General features: G+C 46.4%; 1 protein-coding gene across 1 annotated transcript in view; it reads right to left on the bottom strand.

Moving 5' to 3' along the window:
* Positions 1–373: 373 nt before the first annotated feature.
* Positions 374–17,986, bottom strand: part of LOC148529242 (cadherin-related family member 4-like) — a 153,434-nt gene continuing 135,821 nt past the window's right edge. Inside the window, exon 23 of the mRNA XM_088468650.1 lies at positions 374–466. Within this exon, the coding sequence (XP_088324776.1) occupies positions 374–466 (93 nt within the window). The remainder of the gene's footprint in view (positions 467–17,986) is intronic.

The raw sequence follows: 17,986 nt of genomic DNA, 5'->3' as shown, positions 1-17,986 counted from the left end.
TGCGTATAGGTCCGATGTTACTCGATGTTACCGATGTGTTATACAGTGTTGGGCGTTCTCATTCATTTGCAGAATTTTGCAACGTGCTGGTGTGTGCGATTGCAGACTTGCGATCCGTGCTTAATGAGGCCCATAGTTCTGAAGCAATAAAACAAACCGATACAAACATAGGCTTCTGTGGAGATTTTTATCTAAGCTAAACGGAAAACATTCTGCTGTGTTTAAAATCGTTTTCATTTATGTAAACTTTGCTATTTATTTGTATTATAAAAACCATGGAAATAGTAATAGCATCAGTAAGCATTGCATGTATATCCAAAAGCATTGAGACTAGGACAGTATAAAACAGCTCCAGTAGAAAACAAACAGGGTCCTACAATACAAGGAGCTCTGTGGCTATTATCTTTTCATTTAATCCACTTTGTTTCTCCTGTCTGGCTGTTGAACAGGAAATGGTTCCCTGAAGCTAGAAAAGACATAAGAATAATTAGTTAATTTACCTGAAATGCTTTTAGTTTGTTCTATATTTTACTTTTGTATGACACACAATAGTCACACATAAAATATGGAAACAGCATAATCTCACAACAAACTTCTCATCCAGTGGTGGCAATGATGTTATATAGGGAACACAAATGGTCCAGGCTATATCTGCTATACATAGTACATACACCTAACAAGTAATGTCATTATATATATATATATATATATATAGTGATAGGATCACTGGTAAAGTGGTCTGTGGCAGGTACATTTGTCCCAGATTCCTGTCTTATGTGTTCTAAACCCCCAGGAGAAAGTCTGCAGTGTAGCAGGCTTGAGTCTCGGCTTTTTGAAAAGCCGGTTTGGGACCTGGGGGTTGTGGGTGAGAGGAGAGGGAGGGCTCCACCCACGGCCACTCCAGGTTTTGGTTCTCGCAGCCTGGTAACAGGCTTGTTAGGGTTCCCACCTGAGAGTGGCCAATATAAGCCTAGTGTGTTTAGGGCTGAGTGTCTCACCTGGGAGAGCAGGCAGGGAGTTTGCTCAGAGACACTTGAAAACCTAACTGTGAGTGTTGTGCTGTGCCTTTGTTGCTGGTGAGGGCATTAGGCCCTGCCAGGTTCTGGTAGTGAGGGAACCACCTGTGAAGTTAGTGCCCCGACAGGGCTAGGATTTATGTTTATGTTTTCTTTATGTTGTTTCTGACATTGTACAATAAAGACTGGCGCCGACCAGCTTGTACTCGCATCCAGACTTGTGTGCTGCTTCCCTGCTGCTGTGTGTGTGTGTAAGGAAGGAGACCTCTACCCAGGAGAGGGTCCCCTAATCTGACTGTGTCACAATATGGTGGAGAATGCGGGCAACCACACACACTGAAGTTGCAGTGAGAGGAAAACTTTCCGTTTAAAAATTAAAGGGACAGACACCCAATTGGTGAGTGTGGAAATAACACTGTGTCCTTGGAGTCCCATAGAGGAGGCGTCAGCCAATGCTCAGAGAGGCAAGGTTCAGCTTCCAACCTACACCCCAGGACAAAATGGAGGACATTATTAAGGCCTTGCTCCAAGCTACAGCAGCTCAGCAGGAGACAAACAGAGTTCAGCAGGAATCCACCAGGGTGCAACTGTTGGCCTTGGAGACAGCCCAGAGGCAACAACAGGTCGCCGTCGAGGAAACCCGCCAGGCCTTAGCGGAAAACAGCCGGGCCTTAGCGGAAAACAGCCAAGCCATAAAAGAGGTGGTACAGCACCTGGTCGCCCAGCCCAGAGATGTTACTACTGGTCCTCCCACCACCACTCACTCCATACGAGCCAGTCACTTCCTCCAAAAGATGACTTTGAGCAATGATGTGGAGGCCTACCTCACGGCATTTGAAAGAACGGCCGAAAGGGAGAGTTGGCCCAAGGAGCAGTGGGCAAGTCTGGTGGCACCTTTTCTGTCGGGGGAGCCACAAAAGGCCTATTTCGACTTATGCCTGGCTGATGCCAAGGACTATAAAAAACTAAAACAGGAGATCCTAACTCGCTTGGGAGTCACCACCTTTGTTCGTGCCCAACGGGTCCACTGCTGGGAGTTCCATATGGATAAGCCTCCACGTTCACAGATGCATGACCTCATCCATCTGTCCTCAAAATGGCTACAGCCCGAGATGCTGACGGGACCACAGATCGTGGAAAGGGTCGTGATGGGCCGGTACCTGCGATCATTACCTGTGACTCTGCGCAAGTGGGTGAGCCATGCAGACCCTAAGTCCGCGGACCAGTTGGTCGAGCTGGTGGAGAGGTACGTGGCAGCTGAGGAGCTGATGAGTATGCCCCACCGAGCCCCGATGGCGCACCGGCGAACTCCCACAGACACTGGTAAGACTGTTCCAGGAGAGAAGGGTGCTGGGCGTTGGAATGTACCTAAGACTGAGGGTGTAGAACCTGGAGACAGGCCTGCCAGGCTGGGAAGGTTCTTGCCCCGTAAACAACTAGACATTAATATGACTCAGTGTTTCCGATGTGGTGGCTTCGGCCATATTGCCGCTAATTGTTCACTTGCAACTGAACCTATGCAATGTGATACTGCTCATGTCTACCGTAGGGGGTCTTTCTTTGCACAGATAGCCTGTACGGCTGACCGGCAGGCTGAGACTGATAAGCACATGTGTGTACTCACTGTAGATGGCAACCGAGTAGAGGCACTGTTAGACTCTGGTAGCTTGGTGACACTTATAAAAGCTGAGCTGGTGAACCCCTTGCGGCGTGAGGGGAAAACTGTTGGTGTGACCTGCATACATGGGGATACTCGATATTATGTTACTGCCGAGGTGAACATCGAGACACCATGTGGTTCTGCTATAGTTTCTGTGGGTTTGGTGCATGGTCTGATGTACGATGCTTTATTGGGGAGAGACTTTGCTCACTTCTGGAAGTTGTGGGAAAGCCGTTTTGTTCCAGAGGTGAACAACCCCGATCCATTTGAGAAGGTTGTCGATGTAGCGGAGGAGGGAGTTTCTTCTGAGTCAGAGTTATTCCCTTTTTCTACTATGTTTGTCGAACTAGAGAATGCGGAGCGTGACGGTGGCCCGCCAACTGATGTGCCTCCCATTGAGGTGGGAAGTGTTGTTGGGCCAGGTGATCATCTGCCTGATTTAGAGGTCAGAAGAGAGGTCTTTGCTGTGGAGCAGTTGAATGACCCTACTTTGGTAAAAGCCAGGGAGAATGTAAAAGTAGTTGATGGTAAACCCGTAGACCCTGATAGTCCTTTGTCCTATCCCCACATGGCAATGTGTCAGGATTTGTTATATCAGGTGACTAAGAAGGGGGAAGATGTTGTGGAACAACTAATAGTTCCCCAAGCCTACAGAAGAACAGTGTTGGATCTGGCCCATGGTCATATAATGGCAGGCCATCTAGGGGTAGAGAAAACCACTGAGCGAATAATGCAGAGGTTTTTCTGGCCCGGGCTTCATAAAGAGGTATCTGACTTTTGCGCATCCTGCCCTGAGTGTCAGTATCATGCTCCCAGGCCACATTTTAAGGGTCCACTAGTTCCATTGCCTATTATAGAGGTGCCGTTTGAAAGAATAGCGATGGATTTGGTTGGACCCTTAATGAAGTCTGCCAGGGGACACCAGTATATTCTGGTCATAATGGATTACGCTACCAGGTACCCTGAAGCGATCCCGTTGCGCAATACCATTGCCAGAGAGCTAGTTCATGTCTTTAGCAGGCTGGGTATACCTAAGGAGATACTAACTGACCAGGGTACACCGTTTATGTCAAAAGTCATGAAAGAGTTATGCCGCCTGTTCAAAATCGAACAGTTAAGAACTTCGGTTTATCACCCCCCAAACCGATGGGCTGGTCGAGAGGTTTAACAAGACGTTAAAACACATGCTTAGGAAAGTGGTCGACAAGGATGGTAGGGATTGGGATTACTTATTGCCGTATTTATTGTTGGCCATAAGAGCAGTTCCCCAGTCCTCCACCGGGTTTTCACCCTTCGACTTGTTGTATGGGAGACACCCAAGGGGGTTACTAGACATTGCCAAAGAGACATGGGAGGGGCAGTCTAGTCCTTACAAAATGGTGATTGAGTATGTTTCTCAAATGCAGGAGAGAATTGCTGCGGTAGTGCTGATAGTGAGAGAGCACCTGGAACAGGCTCAACAGGCACAGCAGAGGGTATACAACCGCAATGCTCGGTTACGCAGCTTTGCTCCTGGGGACAGAGTGTTAGTATTGGTTCCCACTGTGGAAAATAAACTTTTGGCTAAATGGCAAGGGCCCTTTGAAATCTTAGAAAGAGTGGGGCAGGTCAATTACAAAGTTTACCAGCCGGGGAAAAGAAAGCCGGAACAGATATACCATATAAATCTGTTAAAGCCCTGGAAAGATAGAACGGTACTGTCGGCCGTCCGAGCCCCTCCAGTAAATCCAGGGCCCTTAGTTCCCGAAGTGACAGTGGCAAAAACCCTGTCAGCAATTCAACAACAAGAGGTCAAGGAGTTTCTGATCAGAAATAGGGTGCTGTTCTCTGACGTACCTGGGAAAACCTCGGTCATTAAACATGATATCATCACTGACCCAGGGGTTAAAGTTAATCTAAAGCCCTATAGGTTACCAGAAGCACAAAGAGAATCGGTGTCGAAAGAAATTAAAAATATGCTAGAGTTAGGGGTTATTGAAGAATCACATAGTGAATGGTCAAGTCCCATTGTGTTGATTCCAAAGCCCGACGGGAGTGTGCGTTTCTGCAATGACTTCCGAAAGTTGAACAGTGTTTCAAAATTCGATGCCTACCCGATGCCAAGAGTGGATGAACTGATTGAGAGACTAGGGACAGCAAGGTATTTAACCACTCTTGACCTAACCAAAGGGTATTGGCAAGTACCGTTAACCGAGAGCACCAAACAAAAGACAGCTTTTTCAGCACCAGAGGGCTTGTTTCAGTACAAGATGTTGCCCTTCGGGCTACATGGGGCACCTGCTACCTTCCAAAGAATGATGGACAGGATTCTAAGGACCCATAGATGGTATGCGGTTGCTTATCTGGATGACGTGGTCATTCATAGTCCTGATTGGCAGTCTCACTTACCCAGGGTACAAGGAGTGTTGGACTCCATCTATAAGGCAGGTTTGACAGCCAACCCAAAAAAGTCTAGGCATGGAGGAAGTAAAATATCTGGGATACACCATTGGCAGAGGCCTGATAAAGCCTCAGCTCAATAAAGTTGATGCCATACAAAACTGGCCACGGCCTCTGAATAAGAAGCAGGTGAGAGCCTTCTTGGGAATTACGGGTACTACAGGAGGTTTATACCCAACTTTGCCACCATGGCAGTCCCACTGACTGACCTGACCAAAGGCAAACAAAAAGTCATGGTAGAATGGAGTCCTGAGGCAGAGAAAGCTTTTCAGGAGTTGAAAGTAGCGTTGTGTTCTCAACCAGTCCTGATGACTCCTAATTTTGAAAGGGAATTCATAGTACAAACCGATGCATCAGAAGTAGGTATAGGAGCGGTCCTGTCCCAGAACAAGGAGGGTGAGGAACACCCTATTTTGTATCTTAGCAGAAAGTTGAATGTACATGAGAGAAACTATGCCACAGTGGAGAAGGAGGCGTTGGCCATAAAGTGGGCGTTAGAGGCTCTCAGGTACTACTTGGTTGGAAGAAAGTTCAAATTGATCACTGACCATGCCCCTTTGAAGTGGATGTCCAAAAATAAGGACAGTAATGCGAGAATTACGAGATGGTTCTTGACGTTACAAACTTTTAAATTTGCAGTGGAACACAGTCCAGGAAGCCAGCTGGCCAATGCAGACGCGTTGTCATGCATTCATTGTTTGGGGGCTTCAGTTGTTCCTCCCCACAGGTCGAAACAAAGGGGGGGATATGTGATAGGATCACTGGTAAAGAGATCTGTGGCAGGTACATTTGTCCCAGATTCCTGTCTTATGTGTTCTAAACCCCCAGGAGAAAGTCTGCAGTGTAGCAGGCTTGAGCCTCGGCCTTTTGAAAAGCCGGTTTGGGACCTGGGGGTTGTGGGTGAGAGGAGAGGGAGGGCTCCACCCATGGCCACTCCAGGTTTTGGTTCTCACAGCCTGGTAACAGGCTTGTTAGGGTTCCCACCTGAGAGTGGCCAATATAAGCCTTGTGTGTTTAGGGCTGAGTGTCTCACCTGGGAGAGCAGGCAGGGAGTTTGCTCAGAGACACTTGAAAACCTAACTGTGAGTGTTGTGCTGTGCCTTTGTTGCTGGTGAGGGCATTAGGCCCTGCCAGGTTCTGGTAGTGAGGGAACCACCTGTGAAGTTAGTGCCCCGACAGGGCTAGGATTTATGTTTATGTTTTCTTTATGTTGTTTCTGACATTGTACAATAAAGACTGGCGCCGACCAGCTTGTACTCGCATCCAGACTGGTGTGCTGCTTCCCTGCTGCTGTGTGTGTGTGTAAGGAAGGAGACATCTACCCAGGAGAGGGTCCCCTAATCTGACTGTGTCACAATATATATTTATTAGATATACCACTCTTGGGTGTCTGATATACAGTACGCACACCTTGGTGTGCCTTGTAATGCACAAGGCCAAAGGTTCTATGTGGATCAATCTGGCCTACTCTATCAGAAGTTTTGGGAGGCTCACGATTTTTCATGTAGCCCCCTGCACCCTTGACAATGTAGGTAGATCTGCCGCATCCAGCCCACTACCTAGTCAAGTGGGCAGGATGGGGAGATTTTACTGGGAATTCACGGGTCCATAGGGAGGGGACAGGGCTATAATTATGTGAATCGTGTCACTTAGCCCCATCCCCTTCTCATGGATCCGCGAATCGTTGCCCTTTTCTGTGATGGGGCGGTGCCCAATGACGTCTACAGACCGGCATCCCCTGCCCGAAGATGTCAGCAGAATCTCCTCTCCGGGCTTCTCATGGGGAGGAGCTCTGTAAAGTTGGCAAGTATGATGTTGAGATGATGTAAGGTGAAATAGATACAGAATAGGAGGAAGATATGGTTCAGAAAAGGCTGTTAAATGTTTATTCATTAAAAATAATTAATATTAAACTGGATAACAGTGTGTAAGAGAGATTCAGTTTGGAAAAAAAAACATGTGTTGTACAGTGAATTGTACTGATAGGAAGTGCTTCAGGGCCAAGGCTGGCATGTCTGCTCACTGTATGCTGTGCTGGACATTGAAGTGACTAATCGGGTAAATCCTGTTCAAGTTCTGGTGAGGACTAATGTCAGGTCCATTAAGTCATATTTTACTGACAGACATGTGTATGTCAGTGAGGCAGTGGTGTGCTGCTTAACCATGAGCACTGTCTCTGAGAGATGATTTTGTGGAGTGATACAGCTGTAGCTTTGTGATGATGTTCAGATTACAGTTGCAAGTAGACCAAGACTGAGGTGTGCAGTCGTTGGGAAATAATGCACGGACATGTGATCTATTATATATATATATATATTAGGGGTGAGCGGGTTCGGATTTCTGAAATCCGAACCCCCCCGAGCCCCCCCGATCCGAGTCCGATCCGAGTCAGGCTCGACTTTTCCCGCCTGACTCGGATTCTGAAATCGAGGCAAAACGTCATCTTCCCGCCTTCCGAGTCTCGCGGGTTTTGGATCCTATATAAGGTACCCACGTCGGCGCCATTTTCTCACTCGGCTGTGGACAGTGAAGAGGGAGGGTGGGAGTTAGGGCTGTGTAGTGTAGTGTAGTGCTGCTGTTGTCCACTACTTCAAAGTCCATAGGGGCTGGCTGTGTTGTGCTGTGCTGCTGTTGTTAATAGGGGCTGTGTCCACTACTTCAAAGTCCATAGGGGCTGGCTGGACTGTGTTGTGCAGTCAGTTCTCCATAGGGGCTGTATCCACTCCAAAGTCCTGTGCAGTGTCCCAGTCCTAAAGAGGTGCTGTAGTGTTGTCCAGGGGGTGCTCTGTCCATCAGGGGTGCTCCCCCCAAGTGCTAAAAAAATAATATATTTTCTGTGTTTGTGAATTGTGTGCGCAGTAGCCGCACGTGCATCAACAAAGTAGTGCCAAGCGTGCGCCTGTGTCATAAGTAAAGGGCCGGCTGGCTTGACCGTTAAAGGGTGCTGTAACCCCCGAAAGTACACTCCAGTCCAAACCAAAAAAAAATAATTTTCTGTGTTTGTGAATTGTGTGCGCAGTAGCCGCACGTGCATCAACAAAGTAGTGCCAAGCGTGCGCCTGTGTCATAAGTAAAGGGCCGGCTGGCTTGACCGTTAAGGGTGCTGTAACCCCCGAAAGTACACTCCAGTCCAAACCAAAAAAAAAATTATTTTCTGTGTTTGTGAATTGTGTGCGCAGTAGCCGCACGTGCATCAACAAAGTAGTGCCAAGCGTGCACCTGTGTCATAAGTAAAGGGCCGGCTGGCATGACCGTTAAAGGGTGCTGTAACCCCCAAAGTACACTCCAGTCCAAACCAAAAAAAAAATTATTTTCTGTGTTTGTGAATTGTGTGCGCAGTAGCCGCATGTGCATCAACAAAGTAGTGCCAAGCGTGCGCCTGTGTCATAAGTAAAGGGCCAGCTGGCTTGACCGTTAAAGGGTGCTGTAACCCCCAAAGTACACTCCAGTCCAAACCAAAAAAAAATTTATTTTCTGTGTTTGTGAATTGTGTGCGCAGTAGCCGCACGTGCATCAACAAAGTAGTGCCAAGCGTGCGCCTGTGTCATAAGTAAAGGGCCGGCTGGCTTGACCGTTAAAGGGTGCTGTAACCCCCGAAAGTACACTCCAGTCCAAACCAAAAAAAAAATTATTTTCTGTGTTTGTGAATTGTGTGCGCAGTAGCCGCACGTGCATCAACAAAGTAGTGCCAAGCGTGCGCCTGTGTCATAAGTAAAGGGCCGGCTGGCTTGACCGTTAAAGGGTGCTGTAACCCCCAAAGTACACTCCAGTCCAAACCAAAAAAAAAATTATTTTCTGTGTTTGTGAATTGTGTGCGCAGTAGCCGCATGTGCATCAACAAAGTAGTGCCAAGCGTGCGCCTGTGTCATAAGTAAAGGGCCAGCTGGCTTGATCATTAAAGGGTGCTGTAACCCCCAAAGTACACTCCAGTCCAAACCAAAAAAAAATGTATTTTCTGTGTTTGTGAATTGTGTGCGCAGTAGCCGCACGTGCATCAACAAAGTAGTGCCAAGCGTGTGCCTGTGTCATAAGTAAAGGGCCGGCTGGCTTGACCGTTAAAGGGTGCTGTAACCCCCGAAAGTACACTCCAGTCCAAACCAAAAAAAAAATTATTTTCTGTGTTTGTGAATTGTGTGCGCAGTAGCCGCACGTGCATCAACAAAGTAGTGCCAAGCGTGCGCCTGTGTCATAAGTAAAGGGCCGGCTGGCTTGACCGTTAAAGGGTTCTGTAACCCCCAAAGTACACTCCAAACCAAAAAAATATATATTTTCTGTGTTTGTGACTTGTGTGCACTGTGGCTGCACGTGCATCAACAAAGGAGCAGCGCCAAGCGTGCGCCTGTGTCCCATAAGTAAAGAGCCGGCTGGCTCATTTCTTAAAGGGTGGTGTAACCCACAAAGTGCACTACTCTCCAGCAAAAATAAAAAAATATTTTCTGTGTTTGTGTGCGCTTTAGCCGCACGTATATATATCAATATAACATAAATGGAGGGCCAAACTTTCTCTGATAAAAATAAAATAGGGAAAGATCAAGAACCACTTCCTACTAGTGCTGTTGCTGCTGCTGGGAGTTGTTCATCATCCCAGAGAGGAAGTAGGAACATCACTACTTTTACTAAGCAATTGACCCTCCAACAGTCCCTAGCGATGAGGATGAAGTACGACAGCAGTCATCCTGAAGCAAAACGTATAACTGAGGCCTTGACTGCTATGTTGGTGTTAGACGTGCGTCCGGTATCCGACATTAGTGCAGTGGGATTTAGACAATTGATGGAGGTAGTGTGTCCTCGGTTCCAAATCCCGTCTAGATTCCACCTGCATCCTCAAAGCAGCAGCGACAAGCGTGCGTCTGTCTGTTAAAGGGTGGTGACACCCTCAAAGTGTGCTACACAAACAATTAAAATATTATTCTTTTTTTTTCTGTCTTTGTGAAATGTGTGGGCTGTATCCGCACCTGCATCCTTAAAGCAGCAGCGACAAGCGTGCGTCTGTCTGTTAAAGGGTGGTGACACCCTCAAAGTGTGCTACACAAACAATTAAAATATTGTTCTTTTTTTTTCTGTCTTTGTGAATTGTGTGGGCTGTAGCCGCACTTGCATCCTCAAAGCAGCAGCGACAAGCGTGCGTCTGTCTGTTAAAGGGTGTTGTAACTCTCAAAGTGCTCCAAAAAATCAAAAAAATTTTTTAAATGTGTTTGTGACTTGTGTGCGATGTAGCCACACTTGCATCCTCAAAGCAGCAGCGACAAGCGTGCGTCTGTCTGTTAAAGGGTGGTGACACCCTCAAAGTGTGCTACACAAACAATAAAAATATTCTTCTTCTTTTTTCTGTCTGTGAATTGTGTGGGCTGTAGCCGCACCTGCATCCTTAAAGCAGCAGCGACAAGCGTGCGTCTGTCTGTTAAAGGGTGATGTAACTCACGAAGTGCTCCAAAAAATAAAAAACTATTTTTTTAATGTGTTTGTGACTTGTGTGCGATGTAGCCGCACTTGCATCCTCAAAGCAGCAGCGACAAGCGTGCGTCTGTCTGTTAAAGGGTGGTGACACCCTCAAAGTGTGCTACACAAACAATAAAAATATTCTTCTTGTTTCTGTCTTTGTGAATTGTGTGGGCTGTAGCTGCACCTGCATCCTTAAAGCAGCAGCGACAAGCGTGCGTCTGTCTGTTAAAGGGTGGTGACACCCTCAAAGTGTGCTACACAAACAATTAAAATATTATTCTTGTTTCTGTCTTTGTGAATTGTGTGGGCTGTAGCCGCACCTGCATCCTTAAAGCAGCAGCGACAAGCGTGCGTCTGTCTGTTAAAGGGTGGTGACACCCTCAAAGTGTGCTACACAAACAATTAAAATATTGTTCTTTTTTCTGTCTTTGTGAATTGTGTGGGCTGTAGCCGCACCTGCATCCTTAAAGCAGCAGCGACAAGCGTGCGTCTGTCTGTTAAAGGGTGGTGACACCCTCAAAGTGTGCTACACAAACAATTAAAATATTGTTCTTTTTTCTGTCTTTGTGAATTGTGTGGGCTGTAGCCGCACCTGCATCCTTAAAGCAGCTGCGACAAGCGTGCGTCTGTCTGTTAAAGGGTGGTGACACCCTCAAAGTGTGCTACACAAACAATTAAAATATTGTTCTTTTTTTTCGGTCTTTGTGAAATGTGTGGGCTGTAGCCGCACCTGCATCCTTAAAGCAGCAGCGACAAGCGTGCGTCTGTCTGTTAAAGGGTGGTGACACCCTCAAAGTGTGCTACACAAACAATAAAAATATTCTTCTTCTTTTATCTGTCTATGTGAATTGTGTGGGCTGTAGCCGCACCTGCATCCTTAAAGCAGCAGCGACAAGCGTGCGTCTGTCTGTTAAAGGGTGGTGACACCCTCAAAGTGTTCTACACAAACAATTAAAATATTGTTCTTTTTTTTCGGTCTTTGTGAAATGTGTGGGCTGTAGCCGCACCTGCATCCTTAAAGCAGCAGCGACAAGCGTGCGTCTGTCTGTTAAAGGGTGGTGTAACTCTCAAAGTGCTCCAAAAAATAAAAAACTATTTTTTTTATGTGTTTGTGACTTGTGTGCGATGTAGCCGCACTTGCATCCTCAAAGCAGCAGCGACAAGCGTGCGTCTGTCTGTTAAAGGGTGGTGACACCCTCAAAGTGTGCTACACAAACAATAAAAATATTCTTCTTTTTTCTGTCTTTGTGAATTGTGTGGGCTGTAGCCGCACCTGCATCCTTAAAGCAGCAGCGACAAGCGTGCGTCTGTCTGTTAAAGGGTGGTGACACCCTCAAAGTGTGCTACACAAACAATTAAAATATTGTTCTTTTTTTTTCGGTCTTTGTGAAATGTGTGGGCTGTAGCCGCACCTGCATCCTTAAAGCAGCAGCGACAAGCGTGCGTCTGTCTGTTAAAGGGTGGTGACACCCTCAAAGTGTGCTACACAAAGAATAAAAATATTCTTCTTCTTTTTTCTGTCTTTGTGAATTGTGTTGGCTGTAGCCGCACTTGCATCCTCAAAGCAGCAGTGACAAGCGTGCGTCTGTCTGTTAGAGGGTGGTGTAACCCTCAAAGTGTGCTCCACAAACAATAAAAATATTCTTTTTTTTTTTTCTATCTTTGTGAATTGTGTGGGCTGTAGCCGCACTTGAATCCTCAAAGCAGCAGCGACAAGCGTGCGTCTGTCTGTTAAAGGATTACATCGGTGACAGCATCCAAGTAGGCATGTCAGACAGTCCGTACCTGTACTGGCAGGAAAAAGAAGCAATTTGGAGGTCCCTGTACAAACTGGCTCTATTTTACCTGAGTTGCCCCCCCTCCAGTGTGTACTCCGAAAGAGTGTTTAGTGCAGCCGGGAACCTTGTTAGCGAAAGGCGTAGGAGGTTGCTTCCACAAAATGTGGAGAAGATGATGTTCATAAAATGAATGATCAACTCTTCCAGGGAGACCAGCCTCCAGAACGTACAGAGGGACCTGTGGTTCCAGCAGGGACGAATTAATACTCTGTGAGGATGAGGATGTACATAACACTGAAGAGGGTGAGGAATCTGTGGATGAGGAGGATGAGGACGACTTCTTGCCTCCGTAGAGCCAGTTTGTGCAGGGACAGATTAATTGCCAGCTTGTTTTGTGGGGGCCCAAACGAACCAATCATTTCAGCCACAGTTGTGTGGCAGACCCTGGCGCTGAAATGATTGGTTTGTTAAAGTGTGCATGTCCTGTTTATACAACATAAGGGTGGGTGGGAGGGCCCAAGGACAATTCCATCTTGCACCTCTTTTTTTTCTTTGCATTATGTACAGTTTGGGGCCTAGTTTTTCAATGCCATCCTGTCTGCCACTGCAGTTTCACGCCTAGATGGGTCACGTGTTTGTGCCGCCCACTCGTGTCGCTTAGCATAGTCATCCAGCTACCTCGGTGCAACCTTTTGGACATAAAAACACTATTGTGAGGTGTGAGGTATTCAGAATAGACTGGAAATGAGTGGAAATTAAGGTTATTGAGGTTAATAATAGCATAGGAGCAGAAAAACCTACAAATTCTGTGATTTTAGCTGTTTTTATGCTTTTTTTCAAAAAAATACAGATCCAAAACACAAAACCCAGAACCCAAAACACGGAAGGGTGGTTTTGGCAAAACCAATCCAGATCCAAAACACGAAGAAAGATCCAGATCCAAAACCAAAACACAAAACACGAAAAGTGGCCGGTGCACACCCCTAATATATATATATATATATATATAAATTAAAGGATAACCTGAGAAGCCCTTAATATTCACAATTTCAGTCCCTTCTGGTGATACAATATTGATATAAATATAGATATGGATTATGATTAAATGGAAGATGAGAGTTGACACACAAACCACTTTAATCATTCTAAAACACTTTATTAAAATTCTAAAATACATAAAACTTTTCTTATTAACATATAACCTGTTATTATCCCAATTATAAGGAACAGGATTATTGAACAAATCTTTGTCAATTGACGACAATCTCCAAACGTGTTTCATCGATCACAACTTCATCAGGGGTTCTGTGGCGTCTTTGACTTGCTTGTCTCAAAATGTGTAAGAAACCACCCTTTTAATGACAGCTAATACTGGTTGATTCATTAGACAGCTCCTGAGTATTTTTAAATCCTTATTTATAGGAACATATAGAGTTTATTTATTCTATCCTTCAGACTTCTGGTCTCCCAGGTTTGGATCTTGATAGAAACCACCTTTTAGATGTTAATGAGGTGTATAATCCTCATACTGAGAACAAAATATCTCCTTAATTGCTTGCTCCTGTTGTATAACAGATCATATACAAATCCCAGACTTCTCTAATGCTTCTTTAACAAAAATATCTTCCTTAATTACTTGCTCCTGTGCAAATCCCAGTCTTTTCTAATGCTTCTTTAACAGAAGAATAGTCCTCCACCTTTGTGAGTCTGTGAATCACCTTTGTGAATACATATATATGTACAGACCCTACAAAGTCACGCCCCATGCGGCAGTGCCATGCCCCTTTGTGCACATACAGAGATTAATGCTAGGGCATTAATATATTATATATATATATATATATATATATATATATTAGTATAGTATAGTATTAGTATAGTCCGTCCTTCACCCTCATGATCTGGCCATCCCCTACCCATCTCCGCTATAATTATATATATATATATATATATATATATATATATAATTTTATTTAGGGAACATAGACACACACTAGTGCATATAGGCTTTTATACCACCTAAAAAGTAAACTACTGTACAGTGAATATGTGTAAATTAGCTATAATCCGGTTGATGGTTGTCTGGAACCAATTGGATAGCTTGATATCACCAGCGATTGCCTAGTGTCCGGGCTGAGGTTTTGCATTTACCAAGTCATTTGGTCAAGAATTCCCACATTGGTACCAGGTGGGATAACTTTTCCAATAAGAGCCATTCTCTTTAAATGATTAAGGACATCCTCTAAGATGGGATCGGTATGAAAGTCTAAATCCCGACGCCGGAAGACTGGCAACAGAAGATCCTGACAGGTAAGTTTTTTAACTATTACTAACCCTCTCCCCCCTTAACACTAACCATCCGTCAGGGGTGCCTAACCCTAACTTCCCCCCCAAGTGCCTAACCCTAACCCCCCCTGTAAGTGCAGAAACCTAATCCCCCTTCCCCGCAGCCTAAACCTAATCCTCCCGGGGGGGTGCCTAACCCTAACATCCTCCCGGGGGTGCCCAAAGATAAGTGTGCCAAGCGGGATCTGTATGATTTACAACCGGACACATGCCCGGCGGTTCTAATGCCAACGCTGAAAGACCGGCGGTTCTAATCCTGACAGGTAAGTATTTTCCTATTCACTAACCCCCCCTAAACCTCCCTTAGGGGTGACTAACCCTAACCTCCCCCCAAGTGCCTAACCCTACCCCCCCTGTAAGTGCCTAAACCTAACCTCCCCTTCCCCGCAGCCTAAACCTAAGTCTCACGGGGGGGGGGTGCCTAACCCTAAGCTCCACCCAGGGGTGCCTAACCCTAACTCCCCCATCCTGTAGCCTAACCCTAACCCTCCTGGGGGTTGCCTAACCCTAAGTCCTCCCCGGGAGCCCCTAACCTAACCCTCCCCCTGCACGGCTGTTCGCGCCCGCCACTTGGCTTACCTTTTTTCAGTATGCTGGTTGTTGGGCTCCTGGCGTAGGGCTAAAGATAGGCATCGGGATTTCGACACCTATCATTAGTCCCATCGGGATTGCACAGTCGGGTAGTCGGCGGTTGGCATTTCGACCGTCGGCTTCCTGACTGCATCCCTCTAAGCTTGAGCTGTCACAAATACAAGTACAACAGTTGAGGAAATGTGCTCAGGTGTACCACTTTATTGTATCTCCCCTCTGATGTTAAGAACAAAACATATGCCAGTATCATAGTTTATCCATGTTATACACAACACTACTACATTAGTGTTGATCAATGGTTTTCAATGGGATTTAGGGTAAATATTAATTGCAGCTCTTACTGAAATCCTCTTTTCATTGGACATTTTATTCATTCTTTACATACCTGGGTCAACAGCACGGCCATCAAAAAAATGTGATGCCTATGTAAAGTAACAAAAGGGATATCAGATTCTTACTTAAATTAATTCTTCTACTGTATTCATTAAGGGCCTGAGTCATCACGGATCGCAATTGCAGCAGCGTGCTTATGCACAGCAGTGCGCATGCGCAGGCCAGTATTGTGATCGCACTGTGATCACGTACGCAGATGCAAAGCCATCGTAGAGTGAGTGACAAGACGTTAGTGTTTGGGGGTGGTGACAGGGGTGTGGTTTGACATACCTGTCAGTTTGAACGCCGTTTCCTGGACGTGCATAAATTAGCCACTGCGACGGCATTCGCAGCTCAGTGCGTTCGACGAGTTTCAAGTTGTGAGACAGGTCAGAGCTACTGGAATTTTGCGTGAGGGTCCGATGTTACTCGATGCTACCGATGTATACTCAGGATTGCGAGGTCTTACGGATGTGAGAAATTGGTAGTGGGTGTCTCTATGCTTGCAGGGCAGTTGCAAACATTAGCATATTTTTGCAGCAATACTGAGTGCGTAATCGCAGCTGCGATCGCAATAGCGATCCGTAATGAATCAGGCCCTAAATTGTAAATGTAGCCATTATCAGACCTAAATATAGAGGTATGTTGATGAGTACAATAATTACATTTAAGTTTGTGTTTAGAGCAGCGGTTCTCAACTCCAGTCCTCAAATATCAACAACAGGTCATGGTTTAAGGATGGATGTAGGTGGGATAATTACTGACCCAACACCTGTCCATGATTAAAGAAATCCACAAAACATCACCTGTTGGTGGTACTTGAGGACTATATATATATATATATATATATATATATATATATATATATATATATATATATATATATATATATATTATATATATATTTATATATAGATAGATATATATAGATATACAGTATATATATTCCATAGACAAAAAACCTTACGGTTTCACATGTCCCAGTAAAGCTGCTTTGACATGATCTGATAATTCACAAAACGTACTGAATTTGTGCCACACAAACTTCAAAAAGTAATGAAATTACGATCATTAAGGCTGACGCCTTCATGGACGTGTTCCTTGCATAATACAGAAATGGTATGCCATCAACTCAGATTACAGCACAGCACCCATCACCCCTCACCCAGTACAGTACCCCTATCCCAGCACCTCTCACCCAGCACAGATTACAGCACAGCACCTCTCAGCACAGATTATAGTACACCACCTCTCACCCAGCACAGATTACAGCACAGCACCCCTCACCCAGCACAGCACCCCTCATAGCACAAATGACAGTACAGCACCCATCACCCCTCACCCAGTACAATACCCATCTCCCAGTACAGCACACCTCACAGTACAGTTAGAGTACCCCTCATCCAGCACCAGCCAACACAGAACAGATCACGGCACAGCACCCATCACCCCTCAGCCAGCACAGCACTCCTCACCCAGCATAGCCAGCACCCTTCACTCATAGCACAGGCATACCCCCTCCCCCCAAATACTCCCCATTTGTCTTTATCTCCCCCCTTACATAGCAGTGTCATCAGCCCCCACTCCCCATATGTGTCTGTCTCCCATTCCCCCATAGCAGTAACTATTATCAGCTCCCTGAGCCCCTACTCCCCATATGTCTCTGTCTCCCCCTCCCATAGCAGTGTCATCAGCCCCCACTCCCCATATGTGTCTGTCTCCCATTCCCAGGGCCGCCAAGAGCCAAGGCGGGCTCCAGTAATAGGGGGCGTGGCCTAATTTCGGGAGGCGTGGCCACGCCCCCTTGCCGAAGATAAATAAATAAAAAAGATTTGCTGCGTGCCGGGGAGGTGTCGCTCTGAGCCCCCTCAGCCCGGGCAAAGCCAGGGGGGGCACGATCAGTGTGATCGCTCCCCCGCACAGGCATAGGAGACGGCTATGGCTGCTGCTCAGCAGCCACGAGCAGTCTCCAACTGCAGCTCAGCACACGCTGTGTGCTAGGCTGCTGTGAGGGAAGGGGGGCGGCGTCGGACCCGGGCCCCCACTAGGCCTCCCAGGAAGCCCGGGCCCCGGGTAATCTGTACACGCCCCCCCCCTCTCGGCGCCCCTGCCCATTCCCCCATAGCAGTAACTATTATCAGCTCCCTGAGCCCCTACTCCCCATATGTCTGTCTCCCCTCCCATTGCAGTGTCATCAGCCCCCACTCCCCATATATGTCTGTCTCCCCTCCCATAGCAGTGTCATCAGCCCCCACTCCCCATATATGTCTGTCTCCCATTCCCCCATAGCAGTAACTATTATCAGCTCCCTGAGCCCCTACTCCCCATATGTCTGTCTCCCC

This window comes from Taudactylus pleione, unplaced genomic scaffold, assembly GCF_031769625.1.
Source record: "Taudactylus pleione unplaced genomic scaffold, aTauple2 ptg000086l, whole genome shotgun sequence".
Taxonomy (NCBI): Eukaryota; Metazoa; Chordata; class Amphibia; order Anura; family Myobatrachidae; genus Taudactylus; species Taudactylus pleione.
This window is presented reverse-complemented; position numbering and strand designations above follow the sequence as displayed.